At 38.3% G+C, this 21906-nt stretch overlaps 1 protein-coding gene across 1 annotated transcript in view; it reads left to right on the forward strand.

The window, feature by feature from the left end:
• LOC107727082 (ubiquitin carboxyl-terminal hydrolase 47-like) overlaps nt 1–21906 on the forward strand; it is a 38551-nt gene that overhangs the window by 5578 nt on the left and 11067 nt on the right. The window contains exons 2-15 of the mRNA XM_016536845.1: nt 4478–4734; nt 4816–4819; nt 6869–7022; nt 7110–7206; nt 7364–7509; nt 7627–7706; nt 9506–9655; nt 10416–10511; nt 10591–10743; nt 16034–16192; nt 16288–16419; nt 19411–19487; nt 19617–19672; nt 19820–19932. Coding sequence (XP_016392331.1) covers nt 4478–4734; nt 4816–4819; nt 6869–7022; nt 7110–7206; nt 7364–7509; nt 7627–7706; nt 9506–9655; nt 10416–10511; nt 10591–10743; nt 16034–16192; nt 16288–16419; nt 19411–19487; nt 19617–19672; nt 19820–19932 — 1674 coding nt within the window. The remainder of the gene's footprint in view (nt 1–4477; nt 4735–4815; nt 4820–6868; nt 7023–7109; nt 7207–7363; nt 7510–7626; nt 7707–9505; nt 9656–10415; nt 10512–10590; nt 10744–16033; nt 16193–16287; nt 16420–19410; nt 19488–19616; nt 19673–19819; nt 19933–21906) is intronic.

Consider the following 21906-nt stretch of genomic DNA (forward strand, 5'->3'; position numbering starts at 1 on the left):
GAGTATGGGTCACCATACTTGGCCACATGTCACGTCACTTTTCACTTTTTCACTTTTCACTTTTCAATATTACAGCGAGAATAAAAGTTACTCCTTCTTTCTTTGTGTGAACATTTGGGCGGTGTTATGCAAATCTTCCCAGATCGTGACGTAGGTATGTGGGGGCGTGTTAGAACGAGCCGTTTTAGGTAGGCGTGGTTGACTCTTAACTTTTATAAAGAATATCTCTTTGGATTTGAGACTTTAGTCTTTGCAACTTTACAGATCTTCTTTATGCACCAAGAGCTTGTAACACTCCGAAGAGAAAGGAAAAATTTAAATCGCATCATATGACCCCTTTAAGACTGAGCATGCGCTTTGGATATTCTAGCCTCAGGTTTCTGTGGGAACTGGAGCTTCTAACGGCCACTGCAGTGACGTAATGACTTTACCAATCAGCGATTGGCTCTTTCATTTAGAAGGTGGGACTATTTCGCCATAATGCGTGTTGCAGTTTCTCCCATTCATAAGTATAGGAGTGAACCGTCTTTGCATTTTTATAGTCTTTGGCAGAAGAGACTTCATCAAAAAAAAAAAAAAATTCTTACTGGCCCAAACTTTTGAATGGTAGTGTACATGACTCCATGTCATGATGTCAATATTAATACTAACTCATGAATCCAAAGTGCTGCAGTTAAGTTAGTGCAGCACCCAAGTTACCCAATGAATGAAAAGCTCTGTAGTTTTAGTGTTGTTGAGATGATTTGCTGCCCACATCACATTCTTTAAAAGGAATGCAGATGTTAACAGTTAAATAAAGGTGGCTTCATTGGGTAACATCCGCCTTTACTGTCTGCCACCACTTTGTTCTGCACTACTATGTAGAATAAAAGCAGGCTGGGTGACTTTCTCTTTAAAGTCAACCTATACAAACAATGCATGGAATTTCCCTGAATAGTAATCAGGTGCTTGCTTTGGGCCTTTGATTCAGGTGCTCTGATAGTGTTCAAAGGGACTGGAAATGCTAAGCAGGATCTGAGGCCCCACTGGCCCCTGTCTCTCTCTCTCTCTCAATCGGTCTCTCTCGCTCTCTTTTTCCATCAGTTGGCGTCTGTGTGCCAGGTAGAAATCTCTGTTTACTTCAGCTATTGATGTCATCCACATCGCACCACAAGCTCACCGTTTTTATCACACCCCCACGGGACCAGAACATGAGCTAAATTACAACTCAGGTCTGCATCCAACCTGGCAACATACGCTGGAAATGTGTTGATCCTCTGGGCTGTTTAGTCCCAATGTGTAGCAGTATACATGTAGCTACAGTTTCTGACTGAAATTTTTTGACTATATAGGCAGTATAGGAAGTTATATTCCTCAGTCATCATTGGAAAACCTGGAAATATTTTTTACAATTATTTTTCAGACCTGGAAATGCAATGCAAATTAATAGACCTTAAAAATAATGGAAAAGACATTGACGTTTCTATAGTGAATATAAATTTTTCATGTTATGTTCTACTTTAATATATCAAAAATTGAAATATGACTGCACAGCTATAACAATAGGCTTACAAAAGTAACTTGTGCATTGTTTTACTTACTTTTTGACATATCCGACCAAACTACAAACTTTCCAGTGATGTCTGTGAGAAAGGGATATTCACTCGACAAGCTCGCGCGTCGGCGCCGTTGCACGCTCAATCCACTCAGCGTGATTTGCTTACCAGCTGGCACAAATCAGCTATACAGGCATTAATACTGAATGTTTTATATTCATTGCATACATATACTTCGTAGACATCTTTAATCTCTAATAACTCCATTCTGCTGTCTGTTGTCGGTGTTTCTTTGTCTGAATATGGTACGTATCACATGCTGTGTGGTATCGGCGTTTGGTATCGGGGCATTTTAACGAGTACGAGTACGAGTACAGGAGCTCAGTATCGGTGCATCCCTATTTCAAAGGATACCTGACATAGACATTGAAAACTGCTCCCTTCAGAAATCTCTATAAAAAAAATGTCATCATAATAAATGGCTGCAATTTAAAAAAAAAAATTTTGTATATTATTTTATTGTTTTAATATCCAAGTATTTCATTGGTCAAATTTTGTGGAAACCCTGTTTTATATATATTAGATATTATTATAATATATATTATATATATTTATATACATACACATATAAAATCTGTAAAATACCACAGTCTTCTGTAAACATTTTGGGTGAAACTAATCACAAATATTTTAGCGATTTTTACAATATTTATTAAAATGATATATCAAAAAGGAAATATGAATATATGATATATGATATTTGATATGCATCGTCCATCCATGCGTCGTTGAAAGTCTTCACTGAGATAAAGATCTTGTAGCCCTTTGCACCTTGTCATAAAGAATACCGGCCGCTCGAGTACAGGCCAACCTGTTTCACGTGAGCACCTAACATTATTATCCCTGATAAAAATACCCCGTAATCTGATAATGCCCCCGCTTGTGTTGACATCTGTGTGTCTTTTACAGTGGCATCTTCACATTTTCTCCTCTAGATCTCCATTCTTCCCTTGCATATTGACCTTTAACAGATATCAGAAATCAGCACGGCTCAGATCGTGATGCTCAGCCTTGCGCTCGGGGCTGGTTTGACTTCTCTTGAACAGTGTGTTGTTGTTGTTGTTCTGTCATCAGGGTATTTTTTGGAGTTGCAGGCAGAGTATTTTTGAGGAGATGCAGAAGAGGTTCTCACAGGTAGCTGTGCTTGTGTTGCATGTGTGTGTTTATAGCATGGTGATTCATTTGATACTAACTCGCAAATGAAGACGTCAGGAAAAAATCAGCTGGTTCGAGGAGAAGCTGAGGGCTTGACACTTACAGGCAGATGGGAATTTGAGGATGTAGTGTAAACATCTAATAAACATTTAATTATCTAAATCTAAATAAAATAAAAACATGTCTGGTTGTTATTGTCTTATCCAAAATATAATATTTTAAATATATAAAATCTTTTTTTGATTTTAGAGTGATGTTTTTTTGACAAGCTCGATGAGATTCACTTAGTAATATTTTTCCTGGAAGCTAGGAATTTGAGTATATAGTGTAAAAATTTAATTGTCTTTAAAGTGGTTAAAGTCAACATGAATCAACATTCCTATTTTACTTTTCTTAGTGATGCAGAATATTCACGAATCACGAATGAAAAATGTAGGAAGAGACTTGATTTTATCCATTGAGTGGGAATTAAATTGGATTGTTAAAAGTGAGCATTACATAGCAAATTTTTTTTAAGTGAAGTGACATGTGGCCAAGTATGGTGACCCATACTTGGAATTAGTGCTCTGCATTTAACCCATCCTAAGTGCACACACACAGCAGTGAACACACACACATGTGAACACACACCCGGAGCAGTGGGCAGCCATTTTATTGCTGCGGCGCCCGGGGAGCAGTTGGGGGTTCGGTGCCTTGCTCAAGGGCACCTCAGTCGTGGTATTAAAGGTGGAAGAGAGCACTGTACATTCACTCCCCCCACCTACAATTCCCGCCGTTACTAGACTCGAACCCGCAACCTTTGGGTTACGAGTCCGACTCTCTAACCATTAAGCCACGACTTCCCCAATTGGACTGCACGCTTTATGCAACATCAATGAAGTCACCAATGTCCAAGCTATAAAAGACAATCAAATTTTAAAAACCAATAAGTAAAATGACAAAAATAGAAGTTTTATTTCATTTATTTTATAAAAACATATTTAAAAAGTAATCAAAAGTAATTACAAACAAAAGGTTTAAAGTAAAGCACCCTTAAAACAGTCTATTCAAGTTATTTTCAATGCTTTTCCCATCAGAAATATACGTAGAAATGTTTTGCTTGCATCATTCTTGGTATTCTAAGTCAGCGCTTTTGGTAACATGATCAGTTCTTTAGCAGACGCTCAGACAGCGTATGAAAAGACAGTGGCTTTGCTTTGTAAACAACACCTGCAATTAACCAACCACCACCAGTCATGGAGTCGGCATTATAGCCTTGACTGCATACTGTGGCCTCATTTGAGCACTAAAGCCATAACTAGTTTTAGTTGCAAAACTAGTTTTGCAGTTACATTTAACTGAGTGTCGCTATGTTTAATAATATGAATGTTTACGGTTTTTATTGATTAATTGGTTAGGTTTGCTCGGCACGGTCATGCTTTTAGTCTTGTTTAACCTTGATTTGTTCATGGTGGTTTGCAAAAATCTAACCTAAGTAGCTTTGTATTATTATTTGAGTTCATTGTTGAAGTATGTACATACTTCCTAGCTTACCATGTCTTCCAGGATGTTACATAACGATCAGACGATTAGACAGTTCTCTGATGGTATTGCATGGCACAAGAAGACTGTTGCACTTTGCTTGTCTATTGCGTGTCTGATGGAAGTTCTCAGCACTGGAGCTCAGCTTAAACTGATGTGTGAGCTTGGTTAAAGTAAACTCAGCGTATGCGTTTGTGCATTTACAGATTGAAAGTGCAGCGGAGGAGCCAAGAGTGCTGTGTATAGTGCAGGACACCACCAATGCCAAGACCGTCAATGAGAGGCTGACGCTCAACCTGCCCGCCTCCACCACCGTCAGCAAACTCTACGAGGATGTGGCTCACAAGGCTGGATATGCGAACGGCACTTTCTGCCTGGCCTGGGCTAACACTGGCGCCATGGTGAGAGTCCTTCCATGTCCTTCCAAACAAACAAAGACTCTAGTTCGATTACTCAAAAACATGTAATCTTTCACCGCAAAATGAAAATAAAAAAATATAATTTATTCTGCATAAAGAAAATGTAATGTTTTCATAATTAATAGAGCCGTAATGTGTTAATTACAAAAAGTTTAGGCTCGGTAAGATTTTGTAATGTTTTTGAAAGAAGTCTTTAATGCTCACCAAGGCTGCATTTATTTGATCCAAAAAGTAATTATACAACAGAATTATTGTGAAATTTTATTCAAATGTAAAATACCTACTTTCTCATTTAGAATGCTTTTAAATGTAATTTATTCCTGTGATGACTAAGCTGCATTTTCAACATCATTACTGCAGTTTTAGTTTAACATGCTTCTTCAAAAATCATTCTAATATGCAGATTTGCTGCTCAAGAAACATTTCTTATTATTATCGATGCTCAAAACAGTTCTGCTGCTTAATCTTTGTTGAAACTGTAATACATTTATCCAGGATTATTGGATTAATAGAAAGTTCAAAAGAACAGTATTTATTTAAAAAATGGTAATCTTTTGTAACATTATAAAAGTCTTTACTGTCACTTTCCTTGCTGAATAAAAGTAGTGATTTATTTAAAAAATCTTACTGAACTATTTAACAGTAGTATAATTATACACTGAAAACGTTTTGGTGTAGGATTTACTAGTAAATTTCATGAGTAATTACAAAGTAATTCAAAAAATTTCAAAATCTGAATTAAATGTAAAATTTTGAAATAGATATGCTGAAATAATAGTTTTTTGGTTAAACAATCCAGTAATCTTGGTTTTATTTACAACTTCACCCATGTAGTAATAACGAATGAATATGCTCTGTTTATGAGTTAGTTATTCACATATACTAGAGGTTTGTATTAGGGCTGTCAAAATGGTTAAAAAACTAAATTCGAATTTGTACTTAAATATTATCAATATTCGAATTATATTCGAATTTACAAGGCATAATTTCAGTTAGGGGGGAAAAAGTTTTTTGCTTCTCTCCTGAGGCCACAAGAGGGCGCATCGAGCAAAATATTACTAATGCACGTTTCTTCAAAGCAATAAAATAACACGACTATCTTTGTGCATAATGTTTAAATTAATGTTTATAAACCATGTATAATTCATTAATTTGCTTAAACAATTAAACAAAACGGCATCATGTATGTATGTTTAATACAAAGGACCGAAAACCAATCACAAAGAGTTTTTATTTAAAATCATGAGACGCAGTTATATTAATCTTACATGGCTTTCTAAACATGCAGCTCTCTTGTGCGAGACGTGAGTGCAATGCTGATAGATGTCCCTCTAGATTAGAAAATGCGATAAATATGCGTTCTGTGTAACCGGCTTGGTTTCAGTTTTGACGTAAACAACAACATCTCCACATTGATGTTCTCTTTTTCCGCAATGTTTTTGCATTCGAATGTGGATTTTTATTTTAAATTCGACGAATATTCGAAATTCAAATTTTTTTTTTGACAGCCCTAGTTTGTATTGTGTAGTGTACTAGAGGTCTGCATGGGTATTTGAAAATTAACCCGACCAGTACTGTCAAATGTAAGGCTAAACCCAACCTGAAATTGCTCCCAATAGCTTGTTGGGTTCTGGTTTCTTAAGGATGGAATACACTAAATGACTTTTAAATGTGGAGACTGACTGACTTTTGGCAACTAGTGTCGACTCATCTAGACTGCAAATCGGGGCAAAAGTCATTAGTGTGTTCCTGCCATTAATAATGCAAATAATTTATAATATGTTTTTGTATTAATTCTAAACACGAGCGTAATGCACACCTGAAGTTACACAGAAAGCGTCAGAGCCATGTTTTTACCACACCTCTGCAGTGCTATGATTAGATGGAGCTGTGTCATGGACTCTGCTCCATTCTCCATCTAATTGTGTGTTAATCCCAGCGTTAAAGAGGCAAATTAACATAGGAAGTGCTTGTAACACAAAGTTTCAGACAGGTTGTTACCTTTTGGGTTCCTGACTTATCTATTTCCAGTAGAAATTAAGGATACCACACAATATGAATGCAATGAGTGTTAATTTGATATTCTTTTGGCATGGGATCTTAATTTTGTCAGGCATGGTATAAACTAGATGGTGAGTATTGCATGTTTAGCATTATGCATGTGTAACTCTCTTACAGGATGAATCTGGCACAGCGGACAGCAGTGGTCTTGATGACAGCTCTCAGGGTCGCTTCATCGGACCCTTACCGCGGGACGGGACTGTGGGCTGCAGCAGTGACTACAGCAGCCCCAGTTACTCGTACTCCTCCATACTTAACAAATCAGAGACAGGTAGCCCTCCTTTAACATACATTGGTCAAGAAGAACATGCCAACATTGCCACATAGATTTATTTGTCTTGTAACCTCTGCTTTCAAGGTTATGTTGGTTTGGTCAACCAAGCAATGACCTGTTACCTGAACAGCCTCCTGCAGACCTTGTTCATGACCCCTGAGTTCAGGAATGCACTCTACAAGTAAGTAGTCTGTGTCAAGTTTAGTGGGATAAATAGTTTATATGAACTAGATTTAAGCAACACGCCAAGATAAAGCAGAGTTCCTGCAACCATTGATGCAGATATTGTTAAATCAGAGTTTTGAACTCCAACTGTGTTTTTAATGTTTCTGCACCAGTTGGGAGTTTGAGGAGTCAGAGGAGGATCCGGTCATCAGTATCCCGTACCAGCTCAAGAGGCTGTTTGTGCTTCTGCAGACCAGTAAGAAGCGCGCCATCGAGACCACAGACGTGACCCGCAGCTTTGGCTGGGACAGCAGTGAGGGTACGAGGCTTCACTTAATGTCCCTTTGGGAAACTTTACCCACATTAACGCTGCTGTGATCAGATAGCAGGAGGAGTCTTGATTACTGTGAAACTCTTTACCTTGTTTGTCTTGCAGCCTGGCAGCAGCACGACGTCCAGGAGCTTTGCAGAGTCATGTTTGATGCACTAGAGCAGAAGTGGAAACAGACAGAGCAGGTATGTGACGCAAGCCCCGCCTCCTCATCACATGATGCTAATCCACAACCAGTGAGATCTCTAGACTAGGACAAAAGACCCAGTGCTGAGTCAAATAAAAAGAATTTTAGGCAGTTCCAAGCTTTTTTTGCTGTGTAAACAGCAGCCGAGTCTGGACTGGTGGGTTTTACCCATTCAGTGTGGGTTGGATCAGGAGCCACGCACTGAATTCTGTGGATTTTCTTCACAGGTTTGCATGTTTCTGCTGTAAGACTTTAAATCTCTGTATTTGTGTCAGTAAGTTGGCAAAACTAGTTGTTGAAGTGAAAACATGTCTCAACCTCTTTTTCGGGGTTTGAGTTTATAGCGGGGTCCAAAAGTATTAAGGCTCTGACTACCGGCCAAAGCGATATCTAAGACCTAGCAACGACGAAAACAGAGTGTTTTGTCGCCTCACATCGCCTGCATCTGGGCCAAAAAGTTGAACACTGCAGAGACTAAGGCTACGTTTACACAACAACGGTGTAGTCAAAAACGGAAACGTTTTTCCTGTGCTTTTTAAAAAGTTTCACGTATACACGACAACGTTTTCAAAACGATTCGCGTTTACACATATCCGCGAAAATGGCCATAAACGCTGTATTATGTATGCCAGGCCAGTAGATGGTGCTTTCACCTTGTTAGTAAACAGTACCTGTAGGGAAGTAAAGCTTATATGATGTATATGATGCATCTCCGCTGTTGGTTGTAATATTGGTGAAGTAAATCCACACTTCCACAATTGAGCGTTAGCAAACTCTTGAGCAGCAACAGCAGTACCATATACTCTGCCATTGTTGTGTATGTTTGTTCGCCTGAATACGCATATTTTTGAAAACGGGTTTCAAAGTGGAAGTTTTTGAAAACCGTTTTCAAAAATATGCATTTTCAGTCAAAACGCTGTTGTCGTGTAAACGAACAGTCAAAAATGCATAAAAAGTTTCCCGTTTTTGGCTGAAAATGTCGTGTAAATGGCCCCTAAAAGCCAACAGTCAACTGCCCTGCATAAGAGGAAATAACACTCCATTTCAGCAGGTGGCAGTATTCTGTATTTGATCAAAACGAAGACTGCAGATATGCAAACTGTAAACAAGCAGCGCTTGCTTATCATTTTCCAATATGAATCATGTTGATCATTTGGTCTTCACTTTATTCAGGCATTCATGTTGTAATGTCTGCGTATTGGAAACCGAAACCGAAACAAGGATATTCAACATATGCATATATACAAAACGTAAACAAAGCAGCCTCTGATCATGTGAACTACATGTAAACGTGTATAGATGATTCGATGTACTTGCTTCTGTTGAAGAACAAGATTCTCTTTGGTTGATTCTCTAATCATGCTGGAGAACAATGATCATCAGGTTTTACACAAAGTTGTAGAGCTCATGCAGCTGAAGCTCTGCTGTCATTAATGCACGTCACATACCAAAGATGTTATGAAATTCAGTTTCACTTTTTCAACTCAATTTTCACCCAACTTATGCTAATCATATCATCTATAATAGGAAAAAAATCAGTTAATTAGGAAATTGTTTGCAACTGGACTGACTGCAATTTTCATTCTGAATGTGTGGGTGTTTACCGAACAGTTTTGTGATTAGTGGTGTATGCAAAGTGTTTTGATGTTACTGCCTTTTGTTTTTTCCAGGCTGACCTGATCAACCAGCTTTACCAGGGCAAACGTTTCATTCTGAATGTGTGGGTGTTTACCGAACAGTTTTGTGATTAGTGGTGTATGCAAAGTGTTTTGATGTACTGCCTTTTGTTTTTTCCAGGCTGACCTGATCAACCAGCTTTACCAGGGCAAACTGAAGGACTATGTGCGCTGTTTGGAGTGTGGCTATGAGAGCTGGAGGATTGACACGTACTTGGACATTCCTCTGGTCATCAGGCCCTTTGGGGCCAGCCAGGCTTTTGGCAGCGTGGTGCGTCCGGCTGTCATTATGATGATTTTTTGTAGCTGTTGCAGTATAGCTGACTAGCAGATGCAGAATTAAATTGTAAAGGAATTGTAAATTGTAGTTGTTTTATATGGCAACAGAATTTTCAGTTTATTGATTTTATTACTGTTTGAAATGGAAATATCGCCATTGCAATATGCTAAGAGCTACTAATGTACATTGGTCTTAAAAAAACAAAAAACAAACATAGAGTCCACATCTAGCCCAAATATATTTATATATATATATATATATTGTCATCCAAAGCGCTGAACAGTGTTATTTTAAATTATTTATATATTATTATGGTATTTATTTAAAATTTTAATTATTTTTTATGTTTTTGTTTTAATTTTATATGCTTCTGTCCTTTTTATTAGTTTTTGTTTTAAATATTTCTGTTTTTTAAATTTATTTTTCATTTTTATTTCCGTTTTAGAATTTTTGGTACCTAAACTTATTTTCAGTTTGTTGCCAAGGCAATTTAATCTCACAATTATATTTTTGATACGTTTTTCATCTAATAGTTAGATTTTATTTTATTTCAGTTAATGAAAACAATGTTTAATAGTTTTAGTTTTAGTTAACAATGACAGCACTGGTACTAAATGTCAAATGCAATGTCCAAATGACAGTGGAGCCAAAAACCAGCAGTCTGAAACAATTATTGTCTAAATAGTTCTTTAGTAGCAACCTCATTGAACTTTTGATCGACATGTTTGTCCTCTGATTTTATGTCGAACAGGAAGAAGCCCTGCAAGCTTTCATCCAGCCTGAGACTCTCGACGGTCCCAACCAATACTTCTGTGAGCGCTGCAAAAAGAAATGTGACGCCCGCAAGGTGATTCAGATCACAGATAACGATTGTGAAGTCCTGTACCACATTTCAGTTTCTGATGCGGTGTTTTTTTTGTCTCCAGGGTCTGAGATTCCTCCATTTCCCATACCTGCTGACTCTGCAGCTGAAACGCTTCGACTTTGATTACACCACTATGCACCGCATTAAACTCAATGACCGCATGACCTTCCCAGAGGAGCTGGACATGAGCCCCTTCATTGACGTCGAGGATGAGGTGAGACACAGCTTACCAGCAGTCTCAAACAATTATTGTCTAAATAGTTCTTTAGTAGCAACCTCATTGAACTTTTGATCGACATGTTTGTCCTCATTGTCCACTGATTTTATGTCGAACAGGAAGAAGCCCTGCAAGCTTTCATCCAGCCTGAGACTCTCGACGGTCCCAACCAATACTTCTGTGAGCGCTGCAAAAAGAAATGTGACGCCCGCAAGGTGATTCAGATCACAGATAACGATTGTGAAGTCCTGTACCACATTTCAGTTTCTGATGCGGTGTTTTTTTTGTCTCCAGGGTCTGAGATTCCTCCATTTCCCATACCTGCTGACTCTGCAGCTGAAACGCTTCGACTTTGATTACACCACTATGCACCGCATTAAACTCAATGACCGCATGACCTTCCCAGAGGAGCTGGACATGAGCCCCTTCATTGACGTCGAGGATGAGGTGAGACACAGCTTTATGCTCTCTTTTTTGAGTGCTCATATCCTTATTGAGTCCATAATTAATGAACGGATGATCTTGTCTAACCTTTTTAAACCTAGTGTTAACATCCCAGATGTGTCTCTAGTGACCATTTGTTGTCATGAAGGAGTTAGTTTCTGATTTTGTGAACAGACCTATGTGATAACATGGTTGAAAATGTGCATTTGAGTTTTATGAACACGCTGTTGCACCTTTAATAACTTTTAAGGCTTATTTATATAAGCTGTTTAGTTGGTTATATCATCGAGTTGTAAAGACCGGCTTCTCATAGCATAAGGACATGCAGTCTCATGAATAACTGTGACACCGATGCGTCATCAAAGTACTACAGTCATTTGCCATTTGACAGCACAATGTAGATTTTAAACCTGGAAGACAAAAAAAGCTTAAAATTAACAATTTGTCTCCTATTAACAAATGATATAATAGTCTTCTATGATGTGCAACACAAACACCTTTGTTAAATTCTCAGAAAAAGTAGTTCTGTATTTCATGACCCTTAGGACACTCACATAAAGCGATATATACTACGGATGCACGATATTGGATTTTTGCCGATATGCCGATATTTTCAACTCATTTTTGCCGATACCCATGCCGATACCGATATATTTCCTTTTATTTGGAAACAACACTAAGTCTATCATGTGCAGAAATTCTAAACAAATTATTTTTAATTTTGGTTAGTTTTTTAACAAAAACTAATTTGTTAGAATTAAACAATAATGAAGTTATTTTATAATGAGAGTACATTGAAAGCTTTGAAAGTAATTATAAATCAACTATAAATCAATCACTTTTTTTTTTCAGACAGGTGCAGTGGTAACCTTAACATTTTATTTAAAGATTTAACATTTGTAGATGGTCTAAAGAAAAAGTCGCAAACATTCTGAAAATCTTTCATAGTTCATAATCTGTTTAAAAAACATATTACACATTAATAAATAAATCTTTATATATAAAATTTTTTAATTTACAAGTGTCATGTTTGTGATTTTTATTCATGTATTGTAAGCTATATCAAATTCCCTTTAAGGCAAGTCATGTCACTTGGCGGCCATCTTGGAAACGCCTCCAAATGCCTATCTCTTTGAATGGGGAAACATCAAATTCTCCAAAACTGTTCACTAAGCTTATGATTAAATTTCATATTTGAAATCACCAATGAAATCTGAAAACAACTGTATCATAAATGTTGTTTATTTTGCTCAAATAGCATTAAAAAAGCTTATTTTTCAGGCTAGATCAGCCAGTGCGCATGCGCAGTCCTAACCGCACGTCTCAGAGCGTTGACTGTTTCTATAGCAACTGGGACGTCTAACGGCAGCTGCAGTGACACGCTGACTTTACCGATTAGCGATAGGCTCTTTTGCTCAGAAGGCGGGGCTTCGTTTGATAGAGCGGCCATATTGAGTTTTGCATTTTTCCCCATTCAAAACTATACGAGTGACACGTCTTGGGTATTCTATAGTCTTTGGCTATATCTTCTGACCTTTAAATCAAAACATACTCGTGATTTTACGACAGCAGTTACTGCTTTATTTAATCAGAAATACAATCTTGATGTTATTTGTGTATTTTACTTTCATTTTAATACAAGTAGTCCAACAGTGCCCCCTAGGGAATTAAAACTCCTTACCTGACGGGCATTAGGACCTGGAGTAGGCTGCCGCAGCGCAAGTAACTGTTGAATCTATTGCGCACCGGACGCTTCATTCTGTTCTTGCATTCTCAGTTTAAATGCAGCAATCAAAAACAGTGAATCTAACAGTGAATCACCATTCAGTGCAAATAATGACCACAATGCTGACTTGATCTTATCGCTAGCACACCCTAAGCACATGCGAGTTATTCATCTTATCGGCATAATTGTACATATTGGACCGATGCCGATGTTTACATTTTAAGCCATTATAGGCCGGTTCCGATAATATCGTGCATCCCTAATATACACTCACTGGCCACTTTATTAGGTACACCTGTTCAATTGCTTGGTAACACAAATTGCTAATCAGCCAATCACATGGCAGCAACTCAATGCATTTATAGCAAATCTCTGCCTTATATTTTATTTTTGTAAGGAAATGTAACTGTTATCACCCAGCTCTGCATATAAAGTTGGATATTTAAGTATGCACAGCTTTATTTGCATACATACTCATGGTGGGATGTTGTATATAGCATATCTCAACTGCTTGTATCATCACAAAATGTCATCTATATTATCATCCAGCTTTGATCTGCTTAATGTGACTATAAAGCATGAAGATATTAAAAATATTAACATCATGGTTTCCTGTAAAGCCGGTTTGAAACAATGTGTATTGCGAAAAGCACTACTAATAAACTTGACTTGATCTCAACATTTGGCAACAGACTGATAAGGGCAGCAAGTATAATAAGAGTCACATTTCTCATTTCCTATTATTTAATTCTGTTTAAAAGAATCGTTACAGAAAACTTGAATCATTAAGAGACGCATGATAGAGCCCTGCACGGGCCTCAAACGCTCAGGCCCGGCCCTTGTCCGACAGCTTATCAGCAGACAGTGAGCTGATCATAGCCTATGTTTGATCAATTTAGCCTTCTCAAATCATCACGACTTACCTAAAAAAAAATCTATGGATATAAAACAGTTCAAGCATATAAAAATGTTTAAACGTTAAACCTAGATAAATGTGCGATGTATCCAATAGTTTGTGCGGAGAGTGGAAGCTAAAGCGCGCTCTGCAGGACACGGAGACGCCAGCGCGATCACTTGTGTTTTTTCAGTGGATACGCCATCATTTTTGCTCATAAAGATAAGAGTAATACATATATCTATAGAAAGTTTTAAATTACTACTTAAAGCTGCAGTCTGTAACTTTTTTAGTTAAAAATGATCCGAAATCAATATTTGAGCAAGTACATAACCAGCCAGTGTTCAAAACTATCGCCTTACTTTAGCACCATTTTACAACGGTTAGCTTATAATAATGTTTTCTCATTTGAGTGGTACTGGTAGGTTTTCGCGGGAAATTCGAGCATGGCACTGCGTCATTATGTCACGTCTGTAAACATAAAGAAGTTGTCCTGGCTACTAGGCTATCGCATGTGAGGATCCTGCAGGTGGCGGATCGTTTATAGCCTTTTCTCACAGCAGCCAGAATAATTAAATGTATCATTTTGTTGGCGGATTGTAATCCAGAAAGGATTATGTGTTTATGAAAAACATGTGAATGAAGTTAAATTATATTCCAGTTATAAATGTGCTTCTGATTACAGATGGCCTGGGATTACACAAGATTTGTATTTTAAAGACGACCAGTTCGAAGGGAGCATAATTTGCTTTTTGGGTTAAAATAATTTCTTAATATGAAATTCGAAGAGTATGACAATTAGATTAGACTGTGCAGAAATTGAAATCTACACGCTAATACACACTATACTCATAGTCACCAAAGCTGATGTTGTTAACATTAATCATTTGAGAATAAAGTATAACGATAATAATAATTTGAACGGTTTGATGTGATATGAACTAATCGATCGTTAGATTAAATCACCATTGGTAGCGAGATTTATGGTAATGCTTTTTTCCTCAGTTGGTCAGAACAAACGTGGCAAACTTGTTACTTGTTCAGATGGCAATATACGGTGAAAATTCTTATTTGGGTCATATTCCAAGACGTAGGCTAGAATCTGTGATTGCGAAGTACAGTAAATATCCACACCGGTGCGGTGACTGACTGCCACACATACTCTTCAGAACATTAGATTCATCCGCGCTGGAGCCGTGCCGACTCACAACCCACGCAAGCTAGATAATTCTGCACTCAGCTGCAATTCCAGGTTTTCAAACAGAGATGGTGACAAAGAGGCAAAGCCTACGGACTGCAGCTTTAACGAAATGAAACAAATTGAAAACAAACTCTTTCATTATGATCATATTCATAATCCGTAAAGATGCACTTCTCTCTAAAGGCGCGTCTGATGAGGAGATGGCGAGTCAGGATCGGCAACTTCATCCTTGTGACACGGACTCAGAAAACACTAGTTTATTAGTAAATAATTCAAATATCTCCTTACTATTTCTCCCTGACACATTCGTGGTAATTACTTTTGCTGGGGCTTTGCGGCAAGCTTTAGCCTATTGCGTGCGTTTGAACGCAGAACTCTTCAGCTGCGCTGACAGCACGCATGCTGCTGACGGGACACAAAAACACCGTCGAGCCACTCTTGACAATCGCGGTAGTGCAGTCTCGTGTTGTTTCCACCAGCGCAGCAAATTTTTTTTTCATCACTAATTGATGGATGTCTAAAATATAAAAATAAGGAGAAGCCTAAAACAGGCCCGAGGCCCGGCCCGCGTCTGAACTATAACGTGAAAATTGGCCCGAAGCCCAGCCCTAGGGGCGTAAAAAAGTCGGGGCTCATCGGGCCCGGGCTGAAATGCAGGGCTCTAATGTGTGAGCCAAATTTTTTACATGTTTTTTATGATTCCCTTCCCTAGCCAAGAACGAACTTGTCGATTAGTGTGATCAGCTTTTGAGCGTCTTATACTGTGAGCATTGCATTTTTAAGAATGATTGTCAAGAATAAATAGTTCTGTTTTTTTGCACTCTGCCATTGTTTTTTGTTTTTGTTGTTTTTGGACACAAGAACATTTATTTTGTGAATGCCCCTTAATGCACGCGTTTAATTGTCTTATTATTCAGTGTTTCCTTAGACCAGTAGGTTACCACTAGTGGATTTTGAAAGTGTGTAGTTTTGAACATGACACATCATTTTGATGCATTAATTGCATGTTTTGACTCTGCAGAAATCACCTCAGACAGAGAGCTGCACTGACAGTGGGGCGGAGAATGAAGGAAGCTGCCACAGTGACCAGATGAGCAACGATTTCTCCACGGATGATGCTGTGGACGAGGGCATCTGTCTGGATAACACCAGCAGCGCAGAGCGGGTGCTCAAACCAAAGGTCACCTCATGTCCTCTCTGAACCCTAATGCTAAAGTGCTGTATTGAATTGTGGAAGATGAAAGACAAACATGCTTTTTCTTGTCTCCCTTATAGAGCTCCTTGACCTTTGAACTCTTCTCGGTCATGGTGCATTCTGGGAGTGCTGCAGGTGGGCACTACTACGCCTGCATTAAGTCCTTCAGTGACAGCCAATGGTACAGCTTCAATGACCAGCACGTCAGCAAGGTCAGCCAGCTAGCATCAGTCTTAAAGGAATAGTTCACTCAAGAGTCAGAAATAAAAATACTGGGTCTCATTCACTAATAATTGTGTGGATTATTCGTATATGGGGTGTAACGGTACACAAACATGACGGTTCGGTATGCACCTTGGTTTTGACGTCACCGTTCGGTATGATTTCGGTACAGCAGGGAGAAAAAAACTAAACATAAAATTGCTTTTTTTTATTTAACTGTGGCTTACTGAACAAGTTGCTCTTTCTTTAAATAAATTCAATTATAATTACAATTTTCCTAGGGTTAAAAAAATCTACCTCTGCTTATGCTCTAAACTATAGGGAGCCCTTTTACTTTACTAAAATTACAGTTAACAACAGAGGCCAAACATAAATTTACTATTTATTTTCAAATTTAATAATCAACTCTCAACTTAAAAAATTTATACAAACATATAAATTGCACATAATGCAGTTTTTAACGACTCGGCTCGGCACGGCTCAGTACGGCACGTCATGGCTCGGTTTGCGTTTCCACTGCAGTTTAGTACCGCTTTAGAATGGGCGGGATTATTCACATGTTGTTATAGTTGCGCCGCCTCTACTGCCGCGACTCCTGAAAAACTTTCATTCCGCGTCGCCCCATCAAGCTCTCGCTGGATCCGCTCCTCGGCTATCAATGAGAGGGAATGTCTGTACAGATTTAAATCTAGCAGGTCTGTTGTGTCTCGTGTCACAAGTTCAATGACGCAGGTAGTGATGATTCTCTCCGGCCAATCAGTGATCAGCAGAGTTTACACGTCACGTTTTGGTAACGGTACGGTTCGCTTGGAACCTCAACCGAGCTGGTACTGAAAAAAGTACCAGGTACTGTACCCAGTGGAAAACCCCCCAAAAGTGAACCGTACCGTACTGTGTCATACCATGCAGTGGAAAAGCACCACATATGTCCTCTTTTTCCCGGACATATCCTCTTTTTGGCCCTAAAAACAATGTGTCCGGCCAGGATTTCTAAATCGACCAAAATGTCCGGGATTCGTCTTTTTGCTTTCTACAGTCACCATTCATTGTGTGCGTTTTTGTATTAAAGGCACAATATGTAAGATTTTTTTATTAAAATATCCAAAAACCACTAGAACAGTGTTATATATTTTGCTGACTGTGTACTTCCATTATCCCAAATGTTTCGTAGAATGTTTAAGTCCAGAGAAATAAGCAATTTTAACTAGTGACACGAACCGTGTCATTGTGTCGCCTGCCAATGATGTCATAACCCCTCGATTCCCGGTTTTGTTTTGTAGAAAACATGGAAACACCAAAGACGCTTTAATATGTTGTGCGTTTTAATAGACCGGTGACGACCGCACAGAGTAGCATTATAATAGAACTTTCAAATGTATCTAGTATGATAAAACAGCGCTGCTTTTTCCCCACATACGCACGACCGGAAGGAGCGGAAGCGGTCGACTGTGGCATAATAAAAGCTCCGCTGCTTTCGAGCCGTGTGTCGCGCTCGTTCAGCGGCCTCGGCTTTCAGCCCAACCTGCTTCATTCTACTACGTTAATAAATCATTAGCTCATCCATGAACATGATTTCTGCCCGAGTCCCGTCGGATTGCTTCGGCTGTGGGGATGAAGACGACAACTCCCATGATTCCACACTCAGTCACGGCGTCATCAAACTATGCCTTTGTCTCTTTGTTTATTTTGAATACGCACCCTCCAGCGGCGAAAATTACATATTGTGCCTTTAAAGCCCTGCGCTGGACTGTTTTCTTGATCCCGCTCCCGCTGAATTTCTGACCATTACTGCCTGCTCCCGCAAACATTCTAATATTGAATGTAATTTTGCACATCAGGGAGCCGCTATCAATCTGCTGGTTGGATGCAGGGTTGCCAAATCCGTATTCTTTGCGTGGAGTTGGGCTGATTTTAAACTGTTGCGCAGGGATGATTTTCTCCCGTGGGTTAAAGGTTTGAAATATTGCATAGATTACATTTGACTGAAATGCTTGTATTGAAACATTTTGCATTCTACCTATGATAAAACTGTGGTAGATTTTAAGTTTTGTGAAAGGATGGCCACTGGTAGGAAGCCTTTTAGCTGTGTTTATGATCAATCTGCATAACAGTGACTGTAAAATATGTATTTTAGGTATGGAAATGGCATATTTTGAGTTTTGATATTTGGGATGATGTTATTGCGCTACTTTGAGGGCTACTTTAACCCCCAACCCCCCCCTCCCCATTTTGTTTTAAAGCTGTTTTATTCACATCTTTCCATGGTTGAGAAACAGATTGAGCGATTACACAAGGCATGAGATGTCCATTCATGTTTATTTTGTGTTTATTTTTGTAGTAAAGAGGAAGTGCTCCGCGCTGCCATTTGAACGGAGGTGTTTATACAGTCTTGCCACATCAAAGAGCAACATTTATTGTTTGAATTTCCTAAAAAAAATGTATATTATCTGAAAGATGAGACTTTGTTTATTATCAAAAGTGACAATGTATAAAATAGGAAGTTTCCAATGAAGTATCACTCGTGCATTGGTTAAAGCAATTTGTTCGGTACACATGCGTACTGAACCGAAAGACCTGTACCGAAAATTTTCAGTGAACGTGTACCGTTACACCCCTAAAATACACACTTTTCACACAAAAAATTCCACCATATTCACAAATTTGTTATTAACCTAATTCTAACGTTAATGAATTTGAAGTGTTCTAAATGAGCAACCACATGTTCAAGGTTAGTAATTTACCTAAAACACACCCAAGTCATCGCTATATAAGGGCTTTTCATACAACCTTTCCTTCCAGTTTCGACTGGGTATTATTTTTTTGTATTTTGGTCCTTTTTGCAGCTTGACGATATAAATCTATATAAATTTATATCTATTTTTGTTTGTACAGAAAGAAAGAAAACCGTACAGGATTGGAGGGTTATAATACAGGGTTGTAATTTGTGTTATCGCCAGTATTTGTATTTGTGTGCATTCCAGATCACGCAGGATGACATCCGGAAGACATATGGCGGATCCTCAGGGAGCAGAGGCTATTACTCCAGTGCCTTTGCCAGGTGTGTGAAGCCTCCTAGTCCTACATTTGTGATCTCTGAAATGCCAAAGAAAACCCTTGTAAAACATATAATTTAAAGTATATCATAATATCCATTTTTATTAAATCTTCTAATTTTACGCCCCAACAGCTCTACAAATGCTTACATGCTCATGTACAGACTAAAAGACCCCTCCAGGAATGCAAGTAAGAAATGGAATTTACATGGTTTGAATGTTGCAAATTTATTTATTTATTTATTTATTTATTTTCTCAGTATCAAAAAGCATTCCCACTGATCTTGCTCCCTGTCTGAGATTCTGGAATTTAATGGACTCTGTGTGTGTTTTACAGAATTCCTGGAAGTGGAGGACTTCCCAGAGCACATAAAGAGACTGGTGCAGCGAGAGAAAGAGTCTGAAGAACAGGAGAAGAGGCAAAGAGAGATTGAGCGCAACACATGCAAGGTAAACTGCATGGATATACTTGGGCTCTGTTCCAAACCCTAATGAGCTGCCTACCTAGACAGCATTTTAGGCATCACAGGTGCACTCTTAATGCAAAAGCTGTTCCAAGCAGTGTGCCACAGAATTTGACCGAAATTAGGTATCTGAAGAGTATAATTTAAGGCAACATTAAATGTTAAGCCACAAAAATGTGATGGTGGTGAGGGTCAAAGGAAATATAGGCAAAGATTTTGCAAAGCACTGTAAAAAATATTTTTCTAAGTTGTAAATAAAGCATATTGGAGTATGTTTTACAAGATAATGATACTTTCTATTTCTACAGTCTTTCTACTACACGTCTGCTTTCTAATTACATGTTTAATTCATTGTGTTACTTGCCGTTTCTTTGTAATTATTTGTGAAATTTACTAGCAATTTCTGAGTGAAAATTGGGTTAGGATAGTATGTTTCATCAGCGCTTACACAACTTGACCAATAAAATCTTTAGAAATGACTGTGGGGCTGGGTTTGCAGGGAAAGAAAATCATAGACGTGTATTGCTAGATGCCTTATTAGCAGCTGTTTCTATGGGCCACTATACGTAAGCCATCTGCCATATTGGAATGGTCAAAGCTGGTCTGTGAACACTCGAGAGCAACTTGAATGTGTGTTTGCAACCATATTTATACGCATGTATGAATATCTTTATCTGCAATACACTTCAGCTGATAATTTTTCTAAACTGACACAATACAACAAGGCAAAACCGTTAGCTAACATGACATTGAAAATTTAACAGTTTAAAAACCTGTAATATTAAGTTAGTACTAGGAGTGTCGCGATACACCGTTATTAACGATAACCGTGATATTCAAATCATGAAATATCTACATCGTGTTAATTTAGGGTGTGACGATATACCGGTATTGGCGATAACCACAATATTTAAAATGAACAGGACGCTTATGATAACACAACACGCAAATAGCCTACTCCAGCGCCAGTACCTGGTTGACCTCCCAGGTGGCAGTATTGCGCCTTAACGCTGACACCTGTCAAACAAGAAGAAGACGCAGCACTCGGCCGCGCTACTCCGAGAAGAACCATGTTCAAACAGTAAGTTGCCATTATTTTACTAGTCATGGAATGGGAAACGATACATTAACCTGTTAACAGCGGTTTCCTGTGTTCATATATTTAAATAAAGGGGTGATTCTTTTAATAAATACCGCATTTTCTTTACTCGTCTAATTTTTGTATTTGTATTTGCAATCAAGTCATGGCCCAATACATGCGTAGCACTTGATTTCTTTGTTCAAATCTATTAAAACAAATCTAGAAAACTGAGTGACCACATTGCTACATTAAACTCTGTAAAATGATGAATGGATACTTAACCCAAAAATGAAAATTAGCCCATTATTTACTCACCCTCAAGCCATCCTAGGCGTATATGACTTCCTTCTTTCAGATGAATCCAATCGGAGTTATATTAAAAATTTACTTTGATCTTCCAAGCTGTTTAATTAGCTGTCAGCGGGTGTTGCAGTTCATCAGTCCAAAAGAAGTGAAATAAAGTGCATCCATCCATAATAAAAAGTGCCTCACACGGCTCCGGGGGGTGAACAAAGGCCACCTGTAGCGAATCAATGCATTTTAATAAACATAATAATAACTTTAATCTAGCTTGCGCCAACAGTTGTACACAGAAGCAGCTCTGGGAGGATGACGTAAGATGTCTCAACTAATGCTGTAAAATATACATGAGAGTCAGCTGGCACTATAACATACTATAATATTGAAGGTTAAAATTTACTGATTTATCGGCTATACAACTGCTAAAATTACACTTAGTGAAGTTTTTATAATAATAAAGTTACAATTACATAATATTTCTACTTCACATTGCAGAACAGTAAAAATTATAATGAATATGTTATATGGTGTATATATTTAGCAAAATGCCCCTCTCTACAGTTTATTTTTCTAGCTGAC

Source organism: Sinocyclocheilus rhinocerous, unplaced genomic scaffold (assembly GCF_001515625.1).
Source record: "Sinocyclocheilus rhinocerous isolate Xijiao unplaced genomic scaffold, SAMN03320098_v1.1 scaffold35, whole genome shotgun sequence".
NCBI lineage: Eukaryota > Metazoa > Chordata > Actinopteri > Cypriniformes > Cyprinidae > Sinocyclocheilus > Sinocyclocheilus rhinocerous.